The sequence below is a fragment of the Elephas maximus genome, chromosome 13, assembly GCF_024166365.1.
Source record: "Elephas maximus indicus isolate mEleMax1 chromosome 13, mEleMax1 primary haplotype, whole genome shotgun sequence".
Lineage (NCBI taxonomy): Eukaryota > Metazoa > Chordata > Mammalia > Proboscidea > Elephantidae > Elephas > Elephas maximus.
In genome coordinates this window covers 55,091,230-55,114,663 of record NC_064831.1, presented here as the reverse complement: position 1 = coordinate 55,114,663, position 23,434 = coordinate 55,091,230, and the positions used below count along the sequence as shown (strand labels likewise).

Here is a 23,434-nt window from a genome sequence, read left to right as displayed (position 1 = left end):
ATTGCCCTCCAATCTGTCTGGATCCTCCTTGTATAAGCCCACACCCTCGAACAGCTTCAACCACTCCCTGGCTGCACACCCTGATGACTGCAAGCTGCGTGTTTCTCAGTACCAGCCTTGAATGCCTAGCTACAGCTTAGGCACCCAGACTCCACCTGGGAAAAGCCACACCCATGTCTCCACTGCCCAAACCTGCCCCTTCACAACTATGCCCTGCTATCTCAGTTCCTGGCATCACTATTCATCAGATTTCCCACCTGGAAACAGCTTTCTTGGAGCCCACCCATCGGCCCCCATGTCTCAGGCTGTAGCAGGTGCTGAGGTGAAACTTTGGATGTAAGACGTTAAGGTTCAACACCTAGGAAAGGAAGATGGACTGGGCAGAGGAGGAAGTGAACTGTGATATAGTGGCTCCTTGAAGCACCAGCCACCCCAGCCTGCATGTTGCCCGCATATAGGTCTTGTCACTCACCAGTGTGTGAACCTTTGGGGACCTCTTGTAGAAATTAGACAACAATCTCAAAGTTCTGAAATAGGCTTTTACCATTTGCTGACAGTCTGCAAACAGGAGGGAATGAGGGGAGCGAACACCAGCAACAGCCAGTGACTCCTTTACCTCAGTTCTGAAGACGGTGTTTTATGGGTTCATTTTGATACATGATATAACCCCAGGATCGGCACCCACCTTTCCAGAAATCACTTTGGGATCCACAGGGGAGTGAGAGAAAGAGAACTTGTACTATAAGTAAACAAAGATATATTTGAACAAGTTACAAGTATATATTTTGAAAAAGAAGCCCCAGTGGTGCCGTGGTTAAGCGCTTGGCTGCTAACCGAAAATTTGGCAGTGTGGACTGACCAGCCACTCCACGGGAGAAAGACGTGGCAGTCTGTTTCCTACAGATTTACAGCCTTGGAAACCCTGTGGGGGTGTTCTACTCTGTCCTGTAGGGTCGCTATGAGTTGGAATCGACTCGACGGTAACAGGATAGGTCTTGAAAAGGGGAGGAAGTAACACTAAACAAAGTAAATAGACATTGGAAAAAGATTTAAATACACGTTTTGGAAACATTTTGACGGTCATAATTAGCAAAAAGTACACTCTGATGAGAGACCCGTGTGCACTTCCAAAAATGGAAGTCTATTTTGTTCAGAGTTTTTAACCCTAAAATATGAAACAAAATTTCTTATTATGGGTTGGGGGACTGATTTCCAGCATCCCTTCTGCACACCAGGCCCCTCACACCCCTCTTGGCCCCTCAGTTCCCCTTTTCCCCTCCTTCCACATTCCTGGGTTCCAGCCACAGTGTCCCCCAGATAGATCTCCACAAGAACGTCCTTTCCTCACTGCTTTCTTCTCTGTGAGCCTCTCAGACCCTTCCAACCCCTGACCTTCCCTGAGGAAGAACAAACCCCAAAGTTCTTTGTGCACTAACCGAATTATCTTACGGTCATCGGTGTCCGCGTCCCTTGCTCCTGCTAGAGCATAAGCTCCCCGAGGGCAGGAACAGTGGGCTGCTCATCTCTGTACCCCAGCTCTCAGCAGACTGGGTGGCACAGAATATGCTCGATGAATATTTACTAGTGGTGGTGAACTGAACACTTGTGCTTACACAGAACCAATCCCAGCCGCTTGTCTGACTTGAAATTTTGTCATAGATTTCCCAGACAAAAGAAATGAGTATTGAATTTGAGAGTTTTCAATGTTTCAACTTTAAGTATTTTCTTTTCCATCTTGAAAAAAACGCAGAACTCATCTAGATAAATGATCTAAGTCCCATATGGTACAAAATACGGAACAGGTCCAAGAGTAGGGCTCTCCACCTCAACCCTGAACTTGCGGGGAAGGAAGGGTTTCACAGCACCACGCCTGGGGATCTGAATCCCACTACACATCGCCAGGCCTCGGGCTCGACTTGCAACCTCCTGGATCATCAGGTCACTGCTGGTAAAATGGGTTGGTTTCAAAACCTCTTTTTCTTTGTTTCCTTTTTGTAAGTGTACTTTTTTTTTTAATAGTCTTTAATTTTTAGAACGGTTTTAGCTTTACAGAAAAAAGGTACAGAAAGTACAGAGAGTTCCCGATACCCCGTGCCCCCTTGTACATGGTTTTTCCTATTATTAATATCTTGCATTCTTGTGGTACATTTGTTACAACCGATGAACTAATACTGATACATTACTATTAACTAAGGGTTAATTGTGTGGTACATTTGTTACAACCAATGAACTAATATTGATAGAATATTATTAACTATAGGGTCGCTAGGAGTCGGAATCAACTCGACAGCAACAGGTTTGGTTTTTGGTTTAAGGGATCCTTGGTTGGAAACCCTGGTGGCACAGCGGTTAACAGCTACAGCTGTTGACCGAAAGGTTGACAGTTCGATCCACTAGACGCTCCTTGGAAACTCTATGGGGCAGTTCTGCTCTGTCCTATAGGGTCACTGTGAGTCAGAATCGACTCAATGGCAACAGGTTTGGGTGGTGCAGTCATTAAGCTCTCAACTTCTAACCCTGCTAACATGCTAACCCTTCTAACGGAAAAGTCCCAGGTTCAGATCCACCCAGGGGCACCTCCGAAGAAAGACCTAGCAATCTATTTCTGAAAAATCAGCCACTGAAAACCTTCTGGAGCACAGTTCTATTCTGATACACACGGGGTGGCCATGAGTCAGAATCAGCTCTGCAGCAACCGGTTGGTTGGTTGGTAGGGATTATTAACTAAAGTCCATCGTTGACATTAGGGTTCACTCTGTGCTGTTCAGTCCGTAGGTCTTGACAAATGTATAATGTCATGTGCCCATCATTACAGTATCAAGCAGAACAGTTTCACTGCCCTAAAACTCCCCTGTGCTCCAACTATTCATCGCTTCCCTTCCCCCTACACCGAACCCCTGGCAACCACTCATCTTTTCACTGTCTTTATAGTTACACCTTTTCCAGAATGTCATATACTTTTGGTTTTGAGCAAGTAATAGACTTACACATTCCACAAATGAAAAAGGCGTTAAAAAAAGTCTCAGTGAGAACTCTCCCCCACCCCTGGCCCAATCCCCAGTTTCTCCCACCCCAGAGTAACCCTGTATGTTAACTTCTTATGAGTCTTTCTAATGTTTATTTTTTTATTGTGATTTAGGTGAAAGTTTACAGAGCAAATTAGTTTCTCATAAAACACTTAATACACAAATTGTTTTGTGACATTGGTTGCCAACCCCATGATGTGTCAACACTCTCCCCTTCTCTACCCCAGGTTCCTTGTTTCCATGAGTTCAGTTTTCCTGTCCCTTCCTGCCTTCTTGTCTTTGCTTTTGGGCTGCCGTGCTCATTAGTCTCATATACATGATTTAAGTATGAAGCACGTCCCTCACGTGTGTTATTGTTGGCCCTATAGACCTGTCTAATCTTTGGCTGAAGGGTGAACCTCAGTAGTGACATCAGTACTGAGTTAAAAGGGTGTCTGGGGGTCAGACTTGGGATTTCTCCAGTCTCTGTCAGACTAGCAAGACTGGTCTTTTTTTTTTTTTTGTGGTATGTGAATTTGAATTTTGTTCTACATTTTTCTCCCACTCTATGTAGGACCCTCTTTGTGATCCCTGCCAGAGCAGTCCGTGGTGGTAACTGGGCACCATCTAGTTGTTCTGGGCTCAGTCTGGTGGAGGTTGTCATAGTTGTGGTCCATTAGTCCTTTAGACTAGTCTTTCCCCTGTGCCTTTGGTTTTCTTCATTATCCTTTGCTCTAGCTGGGATGGGACCAGTAGATGTATCTCAGATGGTCTAATGTTTATTTATGCAAGTACAAGCAAATATGAATATATTATCTTCTCCCTGTCTTATACAATTGGTGGCGCACCCTATGCACTGCTGTGTACTTTGGTTTCTTTTCACCTAACAATTTATCTTTCCATAAGGATACTCAGAAAGCATCCTCGTTCTTCTTTCACTGCTGAAAATTGAGTGTTCCGTTGTTTGGACAGACCATACTTTAGTTCACCAGTCCCCTGTAAATGGTCACTTGGTTGTTTCCCATCTTTTGGTTTTTCAAACAAAGTGGCCATAAATAACCTTGCGTATCTGTCATTTTGTGTGTGTGCAGGTATATCTGGAGGATAAATTCGTAGAAAGGGGATTTCTGGGTCAAATGGTAAATGTGTTTATAACTTTGATAGATAATGTTATATTGCCTCTCGGAAGAGTTGTACCACGGTGTACTCCACCAGCAAGGTGTGATAGCTGAAGCCCCTTTTAAGCTCTGACAGTTGTTCCATCCCCTTTCCAGGTCTCTAGCCCAGTTGCTAACTGTGGGGAGTTTTTATAAGATGTGGGCTCCTAAACTGGCCACAGCAAGCCAAAAACCAAACCCATTGCTGTCAAGTCGATTCCGACTCATAGCAACCGTATAAGACAGAGTGGTTTCCAGAGAGCAGCTGGTGGGTTCAAACTGTTGACCTTTTGGTTCACAGCCAAGCTCTTAACCACTGCGCCATGAAGGCCACAGCAGGAAAGCTCAAATTAGACAAAAACAGCTTCCAACCAAAACTTCTGGGTTGTCCTGCACAGAGTCTCCACATTCTGTGAAACCGAGCTGCTTCCTAAGGGTCACAGGAATGTAGCCCTGGGACCACACTTTCTCACTGATGCCGCTGAGACCCGCAACAACTTGTGCTTGTCCAGCACTTAGGAGCAAAGCTCTAGACCAGCTGTGTCATCCAGTATGGTCACCACTGACCACAGGTGGCTATTTAAATCGTTAAAATTTAATATAATTAAAAATTCCATTCCTCAGTCCCCATGACCGCATTTCAAATGCTCAATAGCCATATGTGGCTGGTGGCTACCATACTGAACAGCAGAGATGTAGGACATTCCCATCATTGCAGAAAGTTCTATCACATAGCACTGCTCCAGACGCTTTGTATGGGGCTATTTAAAATGAGAAAAATAACAACTAAACGCAAAGCATGATCCTGGACTGGAGAAAGGACATTAATGACTCAACTGGTGAAGTCTGAACTGCGTCTGTAGATTGGTTAACAGTCTTGTGTTCATGTCAGTGTTTCGCGGTTGAAAAATTACATTGTTAGGTAAGATGTTAACATTTGGGGAAGTTCTGCAAAGGGTGTTCAGAAATTCTTTGTGCTCTTTCTGCAACTCTTTTTAAGTCTGAAATTATTTCAAAATGAAAAGTTAAAAAACCTTTTTTAAAATTGTAAGACAGGAAGGTAAAAATGAAATTGCATGCCTCCTGGAGCTGTCAAAAGATACAAATAAGTCTGTGAATACAAACAGTCGTGGCTCAGCATTCGTAAAAGCCACTGAATAAGGTGGTGGTGTTAGGTGCCTTCGAGTAGATTGTGACTCATAGCGGCCCCATGTGACAGTAGAAAACTGCCTCATAGGGTTTTTTGGCTATAATCTTTATGGAAGGGGATCACCAGGTCTTTCTCCTGCAGAGCTGCTAGGCAGGTTTGAACCAGGGCTAATTCTGGTTTGACCAGCTGCTGAGAATTTGCATTTCCACCCCAGATTTACTGAATCAGAATCTACATTTTAATAAGATCTCCAGGTGATTCTTATGTGTACATAAGATCTTGTTAAAATGTAATAAGATCTTATTAAAATGTAACAAGATCCCAAGGTGATTCTTTTGTATACATCTACGTATAAGATCCCGGAGATCTTATTAAAACGTAGGTTCTTATGTATATATTATGTACGCAGGTGATTCTTACGTGCACACAAGATCTTGTTAAAATGTAGATTCTGATTCAGTATATCTGGAGTGGAACTGCAAATTCTCAGCAGGGGGTCAAACTGGAATTAACTGGTTTGAGGCCCTGGTTCGAACTGCCAACCTTTCCTTAGCAGCAGAGTGCTTTACCATTGCTCCACCAGGGCTCATTAGTGAATGAGGTAAGGCAGTCCATTTTCTAAGTGATGGGGTGGCAGGAGTGGTGGGTTTGGAAGCTGGTCCTACCACCTGATTAGCGGTCTGACCTGGGCAGGCTGCTTATCCTCTCTGAGCGTCAGTGTCCTCCGTCAGAATGCCCCATGCCCCTCAAGGGGAATGCTGTGAGGCTCTGAGGAGATGAGGGAGGTGAAGGTGAGCTTAGAGCTGTAAAGGACCTACCTGTGGGAGAGGATTACTGGTAAACCTGAGCAGGCCCCCTGGACCAATGCCTGTATGATAGATTACAAACATTTGCCTGCTGGTCACTGCATGACCGGGTGTTTCAGTAGAAGCAGCTGGAGGTCTGTTAACAGTGTCTTTTTTTTTTTTTTTAAGCCCTTAAAATGGTGGTCATCAACTGTTCAGGCGGCCCCACATTCCGAAGTCCAGGTCGGCGCCCTCCAGTTACATGGCTGTGCACCTCCTGGGGGCACTGGGGTCTGCATTTGCTTTCTTCCTGATGCTTTCTGCAAAAGACAAGAGTCCTGTTGTCATCTGTTGCCTGAACTCTGCCTCACAGGGCTGCTTTTATGTTTTAATGGCCTGCCAGAGACTGTGCTAAATAAAAGATTCGACAACGATATTGAAGAAAATTTTGGAAAAAGAAAAAAAAATCATCCCTAATTCCTCCAGCCTTTGATTTCCAACCTTGTCCCCATGCAGGCTGTCTTTGCTCCTCATGCCTGGGACAGCTGTGGAGTAGCCACCAGGCTGGGGGCTTTTCCTTCCGCCTTCAATCATATGCTGTGTTTTTTCTTGTTGCCTCATTGCTAAGGTAACCTTGCTAACCAGTAATGACTCTCTAATGGCTCATCTGTGGTTGCCCCATAATGCACCATGTTGATGGACACTTTGATGTTGAAGGCTTTTTCATCAGGAGCCAATTTTGTTCTTAATGAGGGATTAGTAAGGGAACCTTTTATCTGCCTCCCTGATTGTGCTGCGGGATGCCTTAGCTCTCAAATCAGGCTTTCCTGATTGGCAGACTTGAATGGGTTTTGGGGGGCTCAGACATTTTACTTAACCAATTCTGACTGGTTTAAGTCATTTTAATCTAGTTCTTATCCATATACCTTAATATTTGTGAAAATATAAAAATATTTAGAATATTGTGAAGTCTGAAGGCTGTTCCAGCTTTATTGCAAACTGGAAAGAAAGAAAAAATATCAAAGTAGAAAGGGCCATCACTGGCTCTGGGACTGTGAAAGTCAGAAGGATCATTTGGACCAACACCCCCACTGCACAGATAGGAAAACCGAGGCCAGATGCACCATGATTTTCCCAAGGCTCTACCTTCATTTCCAGGAGACAGGACTACCTATTGCCATGGAGTCGATTCCAACTCATAGTGACCCTACAGGACAGAGTAGAACTGCCCCATAGGGTTTCCAAGGAGCACCTGGTGGATTTGAACTGCCGACCTTTTGGTTAGCAACCAAACACTTAACCAGTACACTACTAGGGCTCTGGAGGCAGGAATAGGACCAAGAATGGAAGGTCAAGAGTTGGCCTCACAGCATTGTGGTCTGAGAAGCCCTTAGTCGGCCCAGCCCATTCCAGTGGTCTGAGAAGCCCTTTGTCGGCCCGGCCCATTCCAGTGGGGCCATATGGCTCCCCTGCCCTGGGGCCCAGTACTGCCCTGGGGCCCAGTACTGCCCTGGGGCCCAGTACTGTCCTGGGCGGAAGCCGGGCTGAGCACACTCTTACCAGCCAGGTCCCTCCTGCCAATGGCCACAAGGCCCTCAAACAGCGCTTTGCTGGGGTTCTCTCCGGCTGCACCCACACCATGCAGCCAGATGAGCAACATGCGGTGGCCATGCTCCCGGTAGCTCTTGGTGCCTGAGGACAAGAGAGGAGAAAGAAGGAGAAGGAGCAAACCAGGCCACCTTGCCACAGCCAGGTCTGAGCCCATGTCTGTGCCACCTCCGCAGCCTCCTGAACCGCCCAGGCAGGAGAGAGAGGCCAGGCTTCCTTCACCCTTCTGATGCCCCGGTGCTCACCCTGGAGATGGGGGAGGGGAAGAGAGGAGCTTTGTGTCAGGGCCTGTTAACATCACTCTGAAGAGAGAACTGGCATTCATTGTTGTGGTACCATGATGCCCATGATTGTACACTTTGGTTGCTCACAATAATCTAGGTCTTGCACATATTGGAGCCCCAGTGGCAAAATGGTCAGTTAGTTCGGCTGCTAACCAAAAGGTCTTGTTTGGTTGTTGTTAGGTGCCATCAAGTCGGTTCTGACTCATAGTGACCCTGTGTACCACAGAACAAAACACTGCCTGGTCCTGTGCCATCCTTACAGTGGTTGTTACACTTGAGCCCATTGTTGCAGCGACTTTGTCAATCCAACTCTTTGAGGGTCTTCCTCTCTTCCACTGACTCTGTACTCTGCTAAGCATGATGTTCCTCTCCAGGGACTGATCCCTCCTGACAACATGTCCAAAGTATGCAAGACGCAGTCCCACCATCCTTGCTTCTAAGGAGCATTCTAGTTGTACTTCTTCCAAGACAAATTTGTTCATTCTTTTGGCAGTCCACGGTATATTCAATATTCTTCACCAACACTACAACTCAAAGGTGTCAATTCTTCTTCGGTCTTCCTTATTCATTGTCCAGCTTTCACATGCATATGATGCGACTGAAAATACCATGGCTTGGGTCAGGCGCACCTTAGTCTTCAAGGTGACATCTTTGCTCCTCAACACTTTAAAGAGGTCTTTTGCAGCAGATTTGCCCAATGCAATGTGTCTTTTGATTTCTTGACTGCTGCTTCCATAGGTGTTGATTGTGGATCCAAGCGAAATGAAATCCTCGACAACTTCAATCTTTTCTCCATTTATCACGATGTTGCTCATTGGTCCAGTTGTGAGAATTTTGTTTTCTGTATGTGAAGGTGTAATCCATACTGAAGGCTGTGGTCTTCGATCTTCATTAGTAAGTGCTTCAAGTCCTCTTCACTTTCAGCAAGCAAGGTTGTGTCATCTGCATAACGCAGGTTGTTAATGAGTCTTCCTCCAATCCTGATGCCCCATTCTTCTTCATATAGTCCAGCTTCTCAGATTATTTGCTCAGTATACAGATTGAATAGGTATGGTGAAAGGATGCAACCCTGACGCACACCCTTCCTGACTTTAAACTACTCCGTATCCCCTTGTTCTGTCCGAACAACTGCCTCTTGATCTATGTACAGGTTCCTCATGAGTATAATTAAGTGTTCTGGGATTCTCATTCTTCTCAATTTTATCCATAATTTGTTATGATCTACACAGTCGAATGCCTTTACATAGTCAATAAAACACAGGTAAACATCCTTCTGGTATTCTCTGCTCTCAGCCAGGATCCATCTGACATCAGCAATGATATCCCTGGTTCCACATCCTCTTCTGAATCTGGCCTGAATTTCTGGCCATTCCCTGTCAATATACTGCTGCAGCCGTTTTTGAATGATCTTCAGCAAAATTTTGCTTGCCTGTGATATTAATATTGTTTGATAACTTCCACATTCGGTTGGATCACCTTTCTTGGGAATAGGCATAAATATGGATTTCTTCCAGTCGGTTGGCCAGGTAGCTGTCTTCCAAATTTCTTGGCATAGACGAGTGCACATTTCCAGGGCTGCGTCCGAAGGTAGGCAGTTCGGCCCCACCAGCCACTCCTTGGAAACCCTATAGGTTCTACTCTGTCCTATAGGGCTGCTATGAGTCAGAATCAACTTGACGGCAGTGGGCTTGGTTTTTTGGGAGTTTGCATGCTATTGGCCCTATTTTACAAATGAGAAAACTGCTTAGTCAGAGACAGAGCCGGCCATGTTCTCTCTCTGTACCAGTGGGCTTCAGCATTTACTGCTCATTGGAAATACCTGGGAAGCGCTGGAAAATACTGACACCTTGGTCCCACCCCAGGTGATTCTGATGTACTTGGGTCTGGGTGCAACCTAAGCACTGAGATTGGTTAAAGCTTCCCAGATGATTTCAGTGTGCAGCCATGTTTGGAAACTATTGCTCACAGTACTGAGTGCCCCGTGGTAGGGACTAGCTTGTTATTAAACTCTGTGACTTAGGTCTGCTGTCCAGGCTGGGCTTTCCATGTGGTAGGGACACAGATGCTCGGGGACAAACACCAGGTCCAGGTGAGTCCATTCACTGCCTCCTCTGACTTTCTGTGTCTTGCTCTGGGCCCTTAGCATGAACCTACTCATGGCGCAGCCCTTGATGGGGGACTTTTATTTGGTCCAGATTGTGAGCTTGTAGAAGGTGGAGCCTGTTTGACTTGTTCTCATGTATGGTGCCAGGCAGTGTGTTACGCACCCAACATACTGCAATGAGGAGAAGGTGAGTGACTTGCCGGAAGCTACACAGCTGATCAGGGGTAGACCTGCCTCCAGCCCAGCTCTGTAGGACTTAAGCCCAGAGTCTTAAACACCAAGCCATGCTGCCTCTCTGTATACCCCAGCACCTAGCCCAAGGCCTTCAAACAAGTACTTGTTGATGGCTGGGCTTAGTGTGGCTGGGCTGTGGGTTACATAGGCTCTTTCCCCAGAAGCAGAGAAAACAGACCACACCTCAGGCACCCCCACTCCTCTGCTCAGCTGGTTGATCTGGGGTGGGGAGAGGCAAGGTGGTACCTGTCCACTGTTGCTCGATGGCGTGGACGTGGGCCTCAGTGAACTCCCAGGAATATGCCAGCTTCTTCCACTCATCGGGCCGCAGGTGCCTGGAGGCCAGTTGCCACAGCACAGAGCGGAGCTGCTGTGTCTCCTGCCGGTGGTCCTGCTTAAAGGTCAAGGTCTTCCTGGAAGGGTCACTGGGGTCACTGTATGAGAGGTGGTCCTGTGAGGCAGATCCCAAAAGTGCAGAAGCTGTCTGGGGAAAACCCTTCCCCAGCTCACCCTCGTGATCCTGGGTGGGAGCAAGGCAAAGTCAAGGCCTCTGTTACCTATTACAGCCTCCACTGGGAAGCCTGGGAACTGGAGTCTGGGGCTTAATGTCCACTTGGGTTTCAGACTCCATGCCTTGCTTTGACCTCTGGAACCCAAGCTGCTCATACTGTTCCTCCACCCAGAATTCCTTTTCTCACCTCCCCGTCCCTCAGCCCCATTGCACAGTCGATAGACCACCCACATGCCACCTCTTCCAAGAAACCTTCTCAGTTCCTCTGGTCAGATGCCTCTCTTTTTCCTGTGTCCTAATAGCATGGATATCAACAGTTACCTCAGCAGCCGTGGCCCAAGCCAGGAAGCTCAAGACCCAGGCACTGGACCTGCTGAATCCCACCAAGGAGTAAAGCAATCTGGGTGGGGTTATAGAATTCTTTCTACCCAAACCAGGCGATAAAATGACAGGTGACAAAAGAACTACGTAATAGCGTAAATTAAGCCCAGGAGAGCCTAAGACATGGGTTCTGGTTGTTAAAAGGTGCAAGGTGAGACACCTGGTGTCCGCAACAGTAATTCTTGCATCCTGGTCAATAGTCTCTAAACTATGATGTGACCACCAGGCAAGCTGGACTCTTCCCTGAGGAGATTAAAACTATTCCCTTAGGCAATGTTTTCAGCCTTGTCTGTACACTGGAATCATCTAGGGGATTTAGGAAATACCGATGCCTGGATCTCACCCCAGAGATTCTGATTAAGTTGGTAGGGGTAGGGAATTTGGATTCTAATGTACAGCCACTGTCTTAGTGGGTAAGGACTTTAAAAAAAAGAAAAAAAAACCCTGAAGTTGTGTACAATTAAGTACAAAGGTGAGTGAGTTAATCCAACCCTTAGTGTTGATATTTTGATGTTACATCTAGGAGTAATCCATCATATGTAAAGGGTTGTAACATTTAAGAAAATACAGCGTATCTGTGGAAGATATTATCTTAAGATTTCTGTTGAAATTTGTTATTGAGCAATTGACTTTGGAATTGTGATTTTTATTTGAGGGGGTAAGAGATGTTCCTAAGTTTATAAACAACACTGGAATGTTTAAGACATTTTAGATTCACTTTATTTATAGGTCTGACTTATTGGATTTACTCCAATAACTTAAGAATTTAGGAAGCATCTGAAGTGCTTAAAAAGAAAATCTTATTCATTTAGTATAAAATGTTTAATTAAGGTAGTTTAATTAACTAGGTTTAAACATGGGACCAGTTGTCAATCAAAGGCTTCCCTTGGTTTACCAGTTGTATAAAAAGAATAATAAGATTTATAAGATGAATTTAAAAGTTTAAGGAAGACTAGGTTTTTACATTTGTAACTTAATAAATCTCATATTAATTTTAAAAACCAAAGTAAATGCAAAAATTATTTTTTGTTTAACTAACCAAAAACCCGTTGCCGTTGAGTAAATTCCGACACATAGCGACCATATAGGACAGAGTAGGACTGCCCCATAGGGTTTCCAAGGAGCAGCTGGTGGATTCGAACTGCCAACGTTTTGTTTAGCAGCTGTAACTCTTAACTACTATAAAGGACACTAAAAAAACTCCCCATCCCACCCTCAATTGCCTTCAACAGGAAGAGCAAATTGGTGACCTTACATGTGGCCATCTTCTTTCCTAGTCTCATAGCAGACATCACTAATCTATCCCAGCACGCTCTCCTTCTGAGCTCAGAGAGAGTTGCCTGAACTCACAGGGACAGGTTACCTAATAAGCAAGGTACACATGGGCTTATTTGTGTTTACTGACTAATCCGTAGTGTACAATTTCATCTATTCTTTACCATGTGAAACTGTGCACTACACTTTAGTAAGTAAACACAGTGAAGCCCATGTGTCCCTTGTTTACCATAATCCTGTGTGTACTGGTTAATCTACCCCTGCGTGAACACAACACTCCCAGCAGCAGTTCTACTCACCTGGAGATGGCAGTGAGATGGAAGCAACTTGCCACCTCTTCCTCATTCATGCAGGCATGTATGCACTCATTCGTTCATCATGCATTCATTCATTCATTGACTCATCAACCAGGACTTACAGAAGTACACAAGAGTATCTCCACATTGGCATGGGCCTCAGCCAGCCTAACTTCAGAGTGGTTTGGACGCTCATCCATCTCCAGAGCCTCACAAACAACCTTGGGTGGTAGGAAAGGCAGGGATTATCACCCATGGGGAAACTGAGGGGCCCCAGAATCAGTCAGGGCTGGGGTTCAAAGTCCAATCTGCAGCCCTTGCTTGGCCTTGTGGAGAGACTGGGTGGGGGGCCCCATACCTTCTGCCACCTGTAGAGCTGATCAGCCTTTATGATCATGTCCACCAGGCTGACGTGGTTGCTGCGGGCGGCCACCGCCAAGGCGGTTTTTCCTTGCTGCAAGTAAGAAGTGAAAAAAGGAAGCAGCATCACCAGGCGTTTCTACAGTAGGGGTGTGCGGTGCCTCTAGCACTGGCTACAGACCCACCTACCCAAAGGAAGTGGTTTCCAGCAGAAAAGTCATACGTAGAATAAGTAATAATTCCAGCAACCACCCCTTGTGTTTAGTTTGGAATTTAGGAAGCTTTCGAGTACGAACTTCAGGCAATGTTGTACTTCAACACCCTCTGTGAGGTAAGTGTTACTGCCCCCATTTCTCAGATGGAGAAACCAGAGCCCACAGAAGGGGGCTTGGGCTCATTATGTCACGTTTGCTCCCTCCCCTCAGTCTCCTGGAGTCCCTGGAGGGTGCAGTGGTTAACAGTGATTGGCTGCTAACTGAAAGGTTGGGAGTCCAAGTCTACCCAGAGGCACCTAGGAAGAAAGACCTGGGGATCTACTTCTGAAAAATCCAACCAAAAACCAAACCCACTGCCGTCGAGTCGATTTCTAACTCATAGCAACCCTATAGGACAGGGTAGAACTGCCCTATAGAGTTTCCAAGGAGCACCTGGTGGATCTGAACTGCTGACCTCTTGGTTAACAGCCATAGCACTTAACCACTACGCCACAAGGGTTTCCTCTGAAAAACTAGCCACTGAAAAAACCCTATGGAGCACAGTTCTACACAGACACACATGGGGTTACCATGAGTGAAAACCAACTTGATGGCAACTGGTTTGGTTTTCCTCAGGCCCTTAGGCCTCCAGTGTGGAGCCAGCCTTGGCCACCTCCAGGGACCGTCAATGAGAAGGGACGCTCCTCTTTGCATTTGGCCAGCTGTCCTTGGGCCAGCTCGAAGCCTGCCAGGGAATGCCCTCCCATGTCCAGCCTCAGAGCCTGATCCTTACCCTTCTCAGTTCTATCGCATCATCCCAGGGTGGGCCTATCTGGGCCACATGTACAAGTGCCCTTCCCCTCACGAGCCTGTGACCTCCCCAACCTCAAGGAGCCCAAGTCTTCAGCTCCTCTTCCGTCCTCTGGCCTGCTGAGGAGGTAGCCACCCCAGAGGCACGATGACCTGGCAAGCTTCCCCCTGCCTTCCCCACATGTAGGGGGCAGAGTGGTGGTGGCTGTATCTCCATCCCCCTCCCCGCCCCCACCAGGTGACTCAAGGAGCTCACAGCCTGATAGCAGGCACAAAATAGAAAACTGCCATACCACAGACCCAGACCAGGAGAGGGGCCAAGTGCTGAGGGACCTCAGAGGAGACAGCACAGGTGGTGGAGGGGCAGGAAGGCTTCCTGGAGGAAGCTGCATTTGAGCTGGTACATAAATGGCTAAAGAAGCCTTGAACACTCGGACAGGGTGTAGGGAGGAGGCATTCGTCGTATCAAGGTCTTTGGCAAAGAGGGAGCCATGGAAGCTGGAAGGGGAGATGAGGGGTGAGCAGAGGTACCTTATCTCTCAGGTGTAAGTTAGCCCCAGCAACGAGCAACATCTCTGTTATGTCCTGCCAGGCATGCTCAGCGGCGAGGTGGAGGGGCGTCTGCTGCCTCTGGGGAAGAAGCCGAGGGGACAGGTGAGCAGAAAAGCATGTAGGGGTAACCTGTGGCTCAAGCCAGGCCAAGACCAAGGCAGGTATACCCCCAACCAGGCCTCAGCAGAGTTTCTGTAAGAAGTTGGGGGTAGGGGCTGGGCTTAATCATATATATAATACTCACCAGAGAAAACTTGGAGAACACAAGAAAGAAAGAGGGAAAAATAGAAAGAAAAACTACTCACTAGCTCACGACTCTAAGTCAACCCCGGTAATTTTTTCTAGTCTTTTCTCTAATGCAGAATTTTTTACTTTGCTGGTTTTATATATTTGAGATCATCCTGATACACATTTTGCACCCTATTTTTCTACCCAACATAACACTTTACATGTTTTATAAACTCTGATAAACACCATTTTTAATAGCTCCATGATACCGTACTTATGTGTGCGCTATAGTTTTTCTAACCACTTCTCTATTATCAAATATTTGGGTCATTTTCAAATAGAGTTCTGATAAACAAGGCTGCAATGAACATCTTTGTGCATGAAGCTTTTACTATATTTCTTGAGGCTCAATTCCTGGAAGTGCAAATACATTTCAAAGGTGTGTGCTCTATTCTGCCAAACTGCTTTCTACTTCCAGTGGTTGTGGGTTCCCTAGTCTTGCCAGCACTGAGTTTCATGTGATTTGAGGCTGGATTGTGGGGACAGGGATTTTAAAGGGCTCCTGGCTGACCACAACTTCAGGACTCAGAGGCCACTTGTTACTCAAGACTACCCTAGTCACCCCTGCCCTGGGAATTCTCCCTGAGGGAAAAAAATCAATGAAAGGAAAAGGTTGAATATATGAAGATGTCTAGTGAAGTGTTATATATATTATGACAAAAACTTGGAAACAACCGAAGTGTTCAAAATAGGAGAATGGTTAATAAATAAAATGATGCTACCTTTAACAAATATTCAAACAGCTTTTTAAAGACTTAAAAAGCAATACCCTGAGTTTGGGCCAAGCTAGGAGACAACAGCCAAGCCCTGACCATCTGTCAGGGTGACCAGGGGTTCCCCGGAGCCCAAGACGGTTGCTGAGACACTTACATTGTCGGTGGCATCCAGGTTACTCTGGGTGTCGATGAGGAGCCGCACCAGGGCTGGGCAGTTGTGCCTCACAGCGAGGTGTATGGGAGAAGCACCCTGCTGTGGGGACAAACAGATCTGTCGATGGGTTCCTTCTACGATTACCCAGCTGCAGGGTGGTGCTGGGAGGTGGAAGTAGGAAGGGGTGTAGGTGTCTGTTTGACCCTTGTTGCTTCTCAGTCTACATGGGTAGCCTGAGGCATTTACAGCCCTAAAGCTTGAATCCTTGGACCCCAGAACTGATCCTCAAGCTGAGCGGGAACCTGAAGAGCCAAGTTTGAGACCTTGCTATGCCAGGACTTGCTATGTGACCTGAGGCAAGTCCTCTCCCTCCTCTGGTACTCTTCATCTGGCAGGCAGTGTCTGCTCAGGACCCTTCTAGCAACAACACCCGAAGATTCTCTGACATCTCATTTAATCCACACAGCAACACAGAAAGTATAGAGGCTGGCATTCTTACTAGTATTCTCACCTTGCAAACGGCAACACTAAGATTCAGAAAACTTAAACAACTTGCTCAAGAGCACATAGTTAATAAGGGCTGTTTCACTGGACTTTCTACCCCCAGCAACTACGTAGATGCCTAATAACTAAGTATAGAATGAAGAAATGACAGCCAGTGGGACCAGAGCAGACATTTCACTCCAAATTCAGTGCTCTTCCTAGACCTCTCTCGAGGCTGGAGGAAGCACCCCCAATGGTCCCCTGTGGCCCCCTGACTGTAAGTGACAAAGTGGAGATGCTGCCACAGCACCTCCCATCTCTAGACAATGTGGTGACACAAACACTACAGAATAGTGCACAGCCAATAAAATCGATGGTGCAGATCCCTATTTATTGTGGAAAACACTCTCACGTATTGCATATAAAAAGGTTAAAGAACAGTTGTTACAATCACAAACACACACACACAAAACCTAGAAGAATTAATAAAAAAGTCACATGGAAGATAAAGTGCCCAAGTCGGTAACATTCCTCTATTGAATGCCTAGAAGAAATGACAGGTAATTTTAAGATATTCTACGCACAGTGACAACCAAAAATTATAAAGTACTTATGAAGGATATACTTGGAAGTGGATATAACAAAAGCAAGCCAAAAATAATCTACATAACATCACTAAGAAATATTAAAGAAACTAAGACCAGGAGAACTAGGTGATGATGCCCGGTTACCACTACTGACTGTTCTGATCAGGGCCACGATAGATAGACCCAAACAATTCTCAAAAAGTCTAGACTTACTTGACCAGTTGAGACTGGAGGACTCCCTGAGACTATTGTCCTGAGATACTCTTTAAACCTAGAAACAAAACTATTCCCTGAGGTCACCTTTTAGTGAAATCATGGACTGGCACACAAAATAAAGAATATTATCCATGGAGCCCTGGTGGCATAGTGGTTAAGAGCTTGGCTGCTAGCCAAAAGGTTGGCAGTTTGCTCCTTGGAAACCCAATGGGGCAGTTCTACCCTGTCCTATAGGGTCACTATGAGTTGGAATCGACTCGACAACAATGCGTTTGGTTTTTTGGTTTTACAGGGCTCCGTTCAAAAACCATCTATATGAGACCAAAAGGTCAACAATTACTCTAAAGCAAAGACGAGAAGACAAGGGGGAGGGGAGGGCAGGGAATACTGGAAACAGAACAACCAGAACGCAATTAATGACAATGTTGACACATTGTGAAAAATGTAACTAATGTCACTGAAAAGCTTGTGTAGAAATTGTCAAATGGGAACTTAATTTGCTGTGGAAGCTTTCACTGAAAACATAATCAAATATTATAAAAAAGAAGACATAAAGGAATGGCAAGACATCACATTCCTAGGAGAAAAATAAAATATTATAAAGAAGACCATTTCTCTTACATTAATTTACATGCATAATGTAATTCCAAACCCAAATCACGAAAGTGCCAAAAAGTATTCTGAACCACATCTTGGGCAGGAGGTGGGAAACAGGTAAAACTATTGTAAAATAACTTCGTAAGTGTCCTCAGATCATTGCCAGGTAACTGTGAAATCAAAATCAGGCCAAAAGACAGTCTGCTGGGAGAGTGAGTAGGCAGAGACTGGAAATCAGCTCAAGTACCCAGCTCTGAAGTAAAAGCCATCTGGTTTCCAGGAATTGGCAGGGCTGGAGACACAATCTCCCAATACGCCGGATGTGGCTCTGTTCTTCCTAGAAACAGGTGTGAGGAAATATGATGGGAACAGGGAGTGGTAAGAGACCAAGCATTGCTTTTAATTGTTTTATATTGTATTTTAAAAACCAAAAGTACCTTTCTGTTAAGGGCTGAAGACATTTGGAAACAGATAATGGTGACGGCTGTGCAATATGGTGAACATAATTAATGTCACTGAATTGTACGTGCGAAAATGGTTGAAACGGCAATATTTTTAAGCATGCTGTTCAGTAGCATTACAGTCACCATGTTGTCCAGCCATCACCACTCTCCAAAATGTTTTCATCACCCCAAACAGAAACCTAGTGTCCATTAAACAGTAACTTTCCATTCCTTCCTCCCCAGCCCCTAGTAATCTCGAATCCATTTTCTGTCTCTATAAACTTGCCTATTCTAGGTATTTCATATAAGGGGAATCATACAGTATTTATCCTTTAGTGTCTGGCTTCTATCATGTGGCATAATGTTTTCCAGGCTAGTCCATGTTGCAGCATGTATCAGAACCTCATTCCTGTTTATGACTCTCACTCTTTTTTTTATAGCTACGTAGTATTCCATTGCTTGGATGAGCCATAATTTATTTAAATTGTCTCCTACTTAAATGTGGTTTCAAATCTTTTGCTATTACAACCAATACTGTGACAACAACAACAACAACAAAACCCTGTACACATATCATTCCGTAATTGTGGAAGTACATCTATAGAATACATTCCTAGAAGTGGATTTGTTGGGTCAAAGGTACATGCATTTGCACTTTTCATACCTATTGCCAAACTGCCTTCTGAACAGATTGTACCAATATATACTTCCTCCAATAAGACGTGATGGTGCCTATTCGCCACAGCTTTGTCAACATATTTGGCAAAATTTTGGTTTTTTGCCAGTCTGGTAAGTGGTGAATGGTATCCCCATATAGTATTAATATGCATTTCTTTGAAAAGTCATCTGTATTTCCTTTTCTTTTAACTGTCTGTCCATATTCGTTGGCCATTTTTCTCTTGGGTTTGTTATTTTTTATTCTGTAATGACTTGGTAGGAACTCTATATATTAGGAAGACTTAGGCCTTTTATCTGTGATTCCAGTTTGTCATTTGGCTTTTGACTTTGCTTACAGTCTCTCTCTTTTTAATAAATTAGTTTAATTTAAACAATCCATCTTTTACTTTGAGATTATGTCCTTCCCACTTTTATGGGTAAAACATGTATTTTTTTTTTTTCTATGAAGATATAATGATAGTTGCTTTGTCAGTTTTTAAAAACATTTTTATTGAGAAATAATTCACATATCATACAATTCACCATTTTAAAATGTACAAGTCAATGTACATACTTAGTATCTGCACAGGTATTTGCAACCATCACCACAGTCAATTTTAGAAACTTTACATCCCTCAGAAAGAAACCCCATACCCTTTGGCTATCACCCATAACCCCAAATCTCCCAAGCCCTAAGCAACCACTAATCTACTTTGTGTTTCTATAGATTTGCTTATTCTGAACACTTCATACAAATGGCATCATACAATATGTGGTTGGTTGTAACTGGCTTATTTAGCATAATGTTTTCATGGTTTATCCATGTTGTAGCATATATCAATACATCATTACTTTTTATGGGTGAATAATAGTCCATTGTATGGATATACCAAAAACAAAAAAACTCATTGCAGTGAGTTGATTCTGACTCATAGCGACCCTATAGGACAGAGTAGAACTGTCCCATAGGGTTTCCAAGGAGCAGTTGGTGGATTCCAATGCTAACCTTTTGGTTAGCAGCCGAGTTCTTCACCACTGCACCATCAGTGAAAAAGAGGAAGACCCTCAACGAGATGGATTGACATGGTGGCTGCAACAATGGGCTCAAGCATAACAATGATTGTGAGGATGGTGTGGGACCAGGCAGTGTTTTGTTCTGTCGTACGTAGGGTCACTACGAGTTGGAACCGACTGGATGGCACCTGACAACAACAACACGGATACACCACATTTTGTTTATCCATTCATTAGTTGATGGACATTTGGGTTGTTTCCATCTTTTGGCTATTATGATTAATGCTGCTATAGACATTTGTGTATAAGATTTTGTGTGGACATATGTTTTCATTTCTCCTCGGAGTGGAGTTGTTGGGTCAGATGAAAACTTTTTGAGGGTATTGGCTCTGCTGACTCCTATGCTGGAGGCAACCAAACAATAGAGGTTTCCTCATTTTATACAATGGGAATAATAGTAGTACCCATAGATGAGGAACCAGAGGCCCAGGGATGCTTAGCAGCTTGCCCAAGGTCATTTAGTTCATGAATGGCAGTGCTAGAGCTCAGAGCAAGGCTGGCTGACACCAAAGTCCATGTCTTAACTATAAGGCTATACTGTTTCCTGTGTACCAAACATGTCATAATAGGAAAAAAATTTAACAACTTAGAGGCTACTACTATGTGTAATATAGAAGAATATTACTAAGACCCAGTGGATAACTGCATGGAGAATATAGACAGATAATCCACTTGGGAGGAAATGCGAGCTTGGTTTCTAATCCTGTTCCAACTAGAGCGTTGCTCTCTCCCAAGTGTTGCCAGCTCCCCTAGCCCAGGTCCCAACCCAAGACCAAGGGTCCAAGGTGCCTGTCTTTCCCTACTGTGGTTTCCCCGTGGAGACCCCCTTCAATCCAGGCCCCACACTTACATGATCAGCCACATTGGTGCAGGCTCCTGCATGGATAAGGGCCCGGGCCACATCCTCAGAGCCGCCCAGGGCCGCATAGTGAAGGCAGCTCAGCTTCTTCTAGAGGGAAACGGGCACCAATGCAATGCCATGAGGACCCCTCGCAGCAGGGTTTGGGCTTCATCATTCCATTTGAGCCTCACACCCTCCCTTGGACTATTATCCCCATTAAACCCTGAGACTAGAGAAATCAAGGATTTGGGGCATGAGTAACAGGACTCAGGGGGTTCCTGGGACATGGGACTTTCGGTTTTAAAATTGGGACAGTATGGGACAAACCAGGAGAAGTTGGTGACCCTACAAAAGTTCTATCAGAAATTGCATGGGGTGGGTGGAAATCAGTCCACCTCCGGTAGGAAACACCATCCCTTTGGGCTTTTCCCTCTTCACAGACCCTGCTGCACACCACCCTGAGGGGTGGTATTAGGGTTGAATTGGAAGGTGGCTTCTGCAGAAACCTCCAGCCGAGTCTGGGCCACAAGGCCCAGTCCATGGGCAGTTCCAACCCCCGGGAGCCCCCAGCCGGGCACACCCCCTCTCCAATCTCTGAACTCCTGTTGCTGCTACTAATAGGGAGGCAGCCGTGTCATTTCCCTTTGTTGCCCCCTCTCCCAGTACCTAATACCATGCTGGGCACAGAAAAGGGGCCTTGCTGACCAAAGAGCAACACCATGCCAATGAAGGGCATTAGCTGGGTGCCCTGGGACAGTCACTTCCCCAGAAGAATTTTGCGAATTAAGTGTTTTGTGATGTACAAACCATTGTTTACATTCAGGGGGGTTTAATGCTGGCAATACTGAATTTACATTTGCCATTTTGCTATTTATTCTCTATATGTCTTCTATGTTTTTGGTTCCTCCTTGACTGTCTTCTTTTTGATTACATAAATATTTTTAGCATGCCATTTTAATTCCTCTGTTGATTTTTAAACTATATTTTGCTATTATTATTGAAATTTGGAACAAATTAAGAATTCCAGCTCCTGAAGCCATTCAACAAGCCAAGAAATTTATTTGTCACTGATTTAAAATGAAACGTGTACCTAAAGAAAAGCCACAACCCTCCTTTCTGGGAGAATTTCTACCAGGCCTGAAGAGTACAAGGATGAGGGAGAGAGGAGGTCCATCCTGGGGTCACACCCCAGGCACCAGCTTTGTGGGCTTGTATGGCCATGGCACAGGTGGGCCTCCATGTCAAAGGACCCCCCACCACTAGCCAGGGCAAACCTTTCAGGTCATGAATTCCAGAGTCAGGGAAACAGGCTTTTGAGACTCAGCTTTGCTCTGTGACCCTGAGAAAGTCAATGAAACTCTCTAAGCTTCAGTTTTTTCATCTGAAAAAAGGGAGGCATTTTTAGGAAGCAATAGGTATGAAGGGGCTTTGTGACCTATCAAGTGCCGGACAATAAGAAGACAGTACTGACAGGTGTTGAGTCCCTACTTATATCCTGGGCACTGGACTGGGGATTTAATCCTCACAACAGTGTAAAAAACGAGCACATATCAATCCCATTTTATGGTTGGGAAACAGTGCTCAGAGAGGTTAAGTAACTTGCCCAAAGTTACAGAGCTTAGCAGTGGAGAAGCCTAGACCAGAACCTGGGCTTGCTGCCTCGAAGCCTCCATTCACTCAACATTCAGCAAATGCTGTGGCAGTTACTGTTGACATGGTTCTGACTCGGTGGCCAAGGGCAGATGGTGGGCGTGGGGAGCTACCCGAGTGAGGGCGTTCACGCAGCTCCCAGCCCTGAGGAGAACCTGCAGGCAGTCAGGGTGGATCCCTTCAGCAGCCGTGTGCAGGGCGGTCAGGCCCTCCTGAAACACAGGAAGATGTCTGAGGACTGTATGGAGGTTGAGGCCAAGCCGCAGGTGAGAGAACAGCCCTAGCTCCATGGCTCCAGGGGTTTGAGTTCTCAACAGCTCTGCTGCTGAGGACAATGACCTTGAGCCCCGCCCTGGTTTTCTCACTTTGTGGAGCACATGGTACATTCCCTCCAACACCTCTGCTCACGCTCTCCTCACCCTTCAAGCCGCCTCATCCCTGCTCTCCACCTTTTTTCCTCCTACTCTGGGAAGCCGTCCTTGCACATCCTGGCCATGGTGACTTCCCTTCTTGGAGCACACACTATGCATATCGTTTCTTGGCAATCGTCATGCCTGATGCCCCCGCTAGCCCTGGAGTCTTGTGCTGCTGCTTGTCTTTTCCTAGTGGCTGCTAGTCAGGGAACATGTCCTCAGCTTCCTGGCTTTGGGGTCTCCACCAGGGGAAAATCAGACCGTGCCTTGGAGGCAGTGAGTTCACATGTCTCTGCACCCTCCAGGCCAGGCTGCAGCGGGTGGCTCACCATGTTCCGCTCCTCCAGGTCCAGCCCAAGGTCCACGAGTCGCTGCAGCACAGCCACGTGGCCCCGGCTAGCAGCCAGGTGAAGGGCTGTGTTCCCCTCCTGCAGAGAGAAGGGCTCCTAAGGGGCTGGCAGAATCACAGATGCTCTCAGGCCCTGAGGCCCGTCTAGACCCGCCCCCTCATGTTACAGACTCAGAAGCTGAGGCCCGGAGCACAGAGTGACACGCGCAGGGTCACAGTGTAGCCCCATGATGGGCAGCAGCCCTGCACTTGGGGCCAGT

General features: G+C 45.7%; 1 protein-coding gene across 1 annotated transcript in view; it reads right to left on the bottom strand.

Moving 5' to 3' along the window:
- Window positions 1-7,487: 7,487 nt before the first annotated feature.
- ANKDD1A (ankyrin repeat and death domain containing 1A) overlaps window positions 7,488-23,434 on the bottom strand; it is a 42,546-nt gene continuing 26,599 nt past the window's right edge. The window contains exons 7-14 of the mRNA XM_049905687.1: window positions 23,155-23,253; window positions 22,526-22,624; window positions 20,772-20,870; window positions 15,865-15,963; window positions 14,686-14,784; window positions 13,149-13,244; window positions 10,574-10,778; window positions 7,488-7,789 (exon numbers count right to left, since the gene is read on the bottom strand). Coding sequence (XP_049761644.1) covers window positions 7,488-7,789; window positions 10,574-10,778; window positions 13,149-13,244; window positions 14,686-14,784; window positions 15,865-15,963; window positions 20,772-20,870; window positions 22,526-22,624; window positions 23,155-23,253 — 1,098 coding nt within the window. The remainder of the gene's footprint in view (window positions 7,790-10,573; window positions 10,779-13,148; window positions 13,245-14,685; window positions 14,785-15,864; window positions 15,964-20,771; window positions 20,871-22,525; window positions 22,625-23,154; window positions 23,254-23,434) is intronic.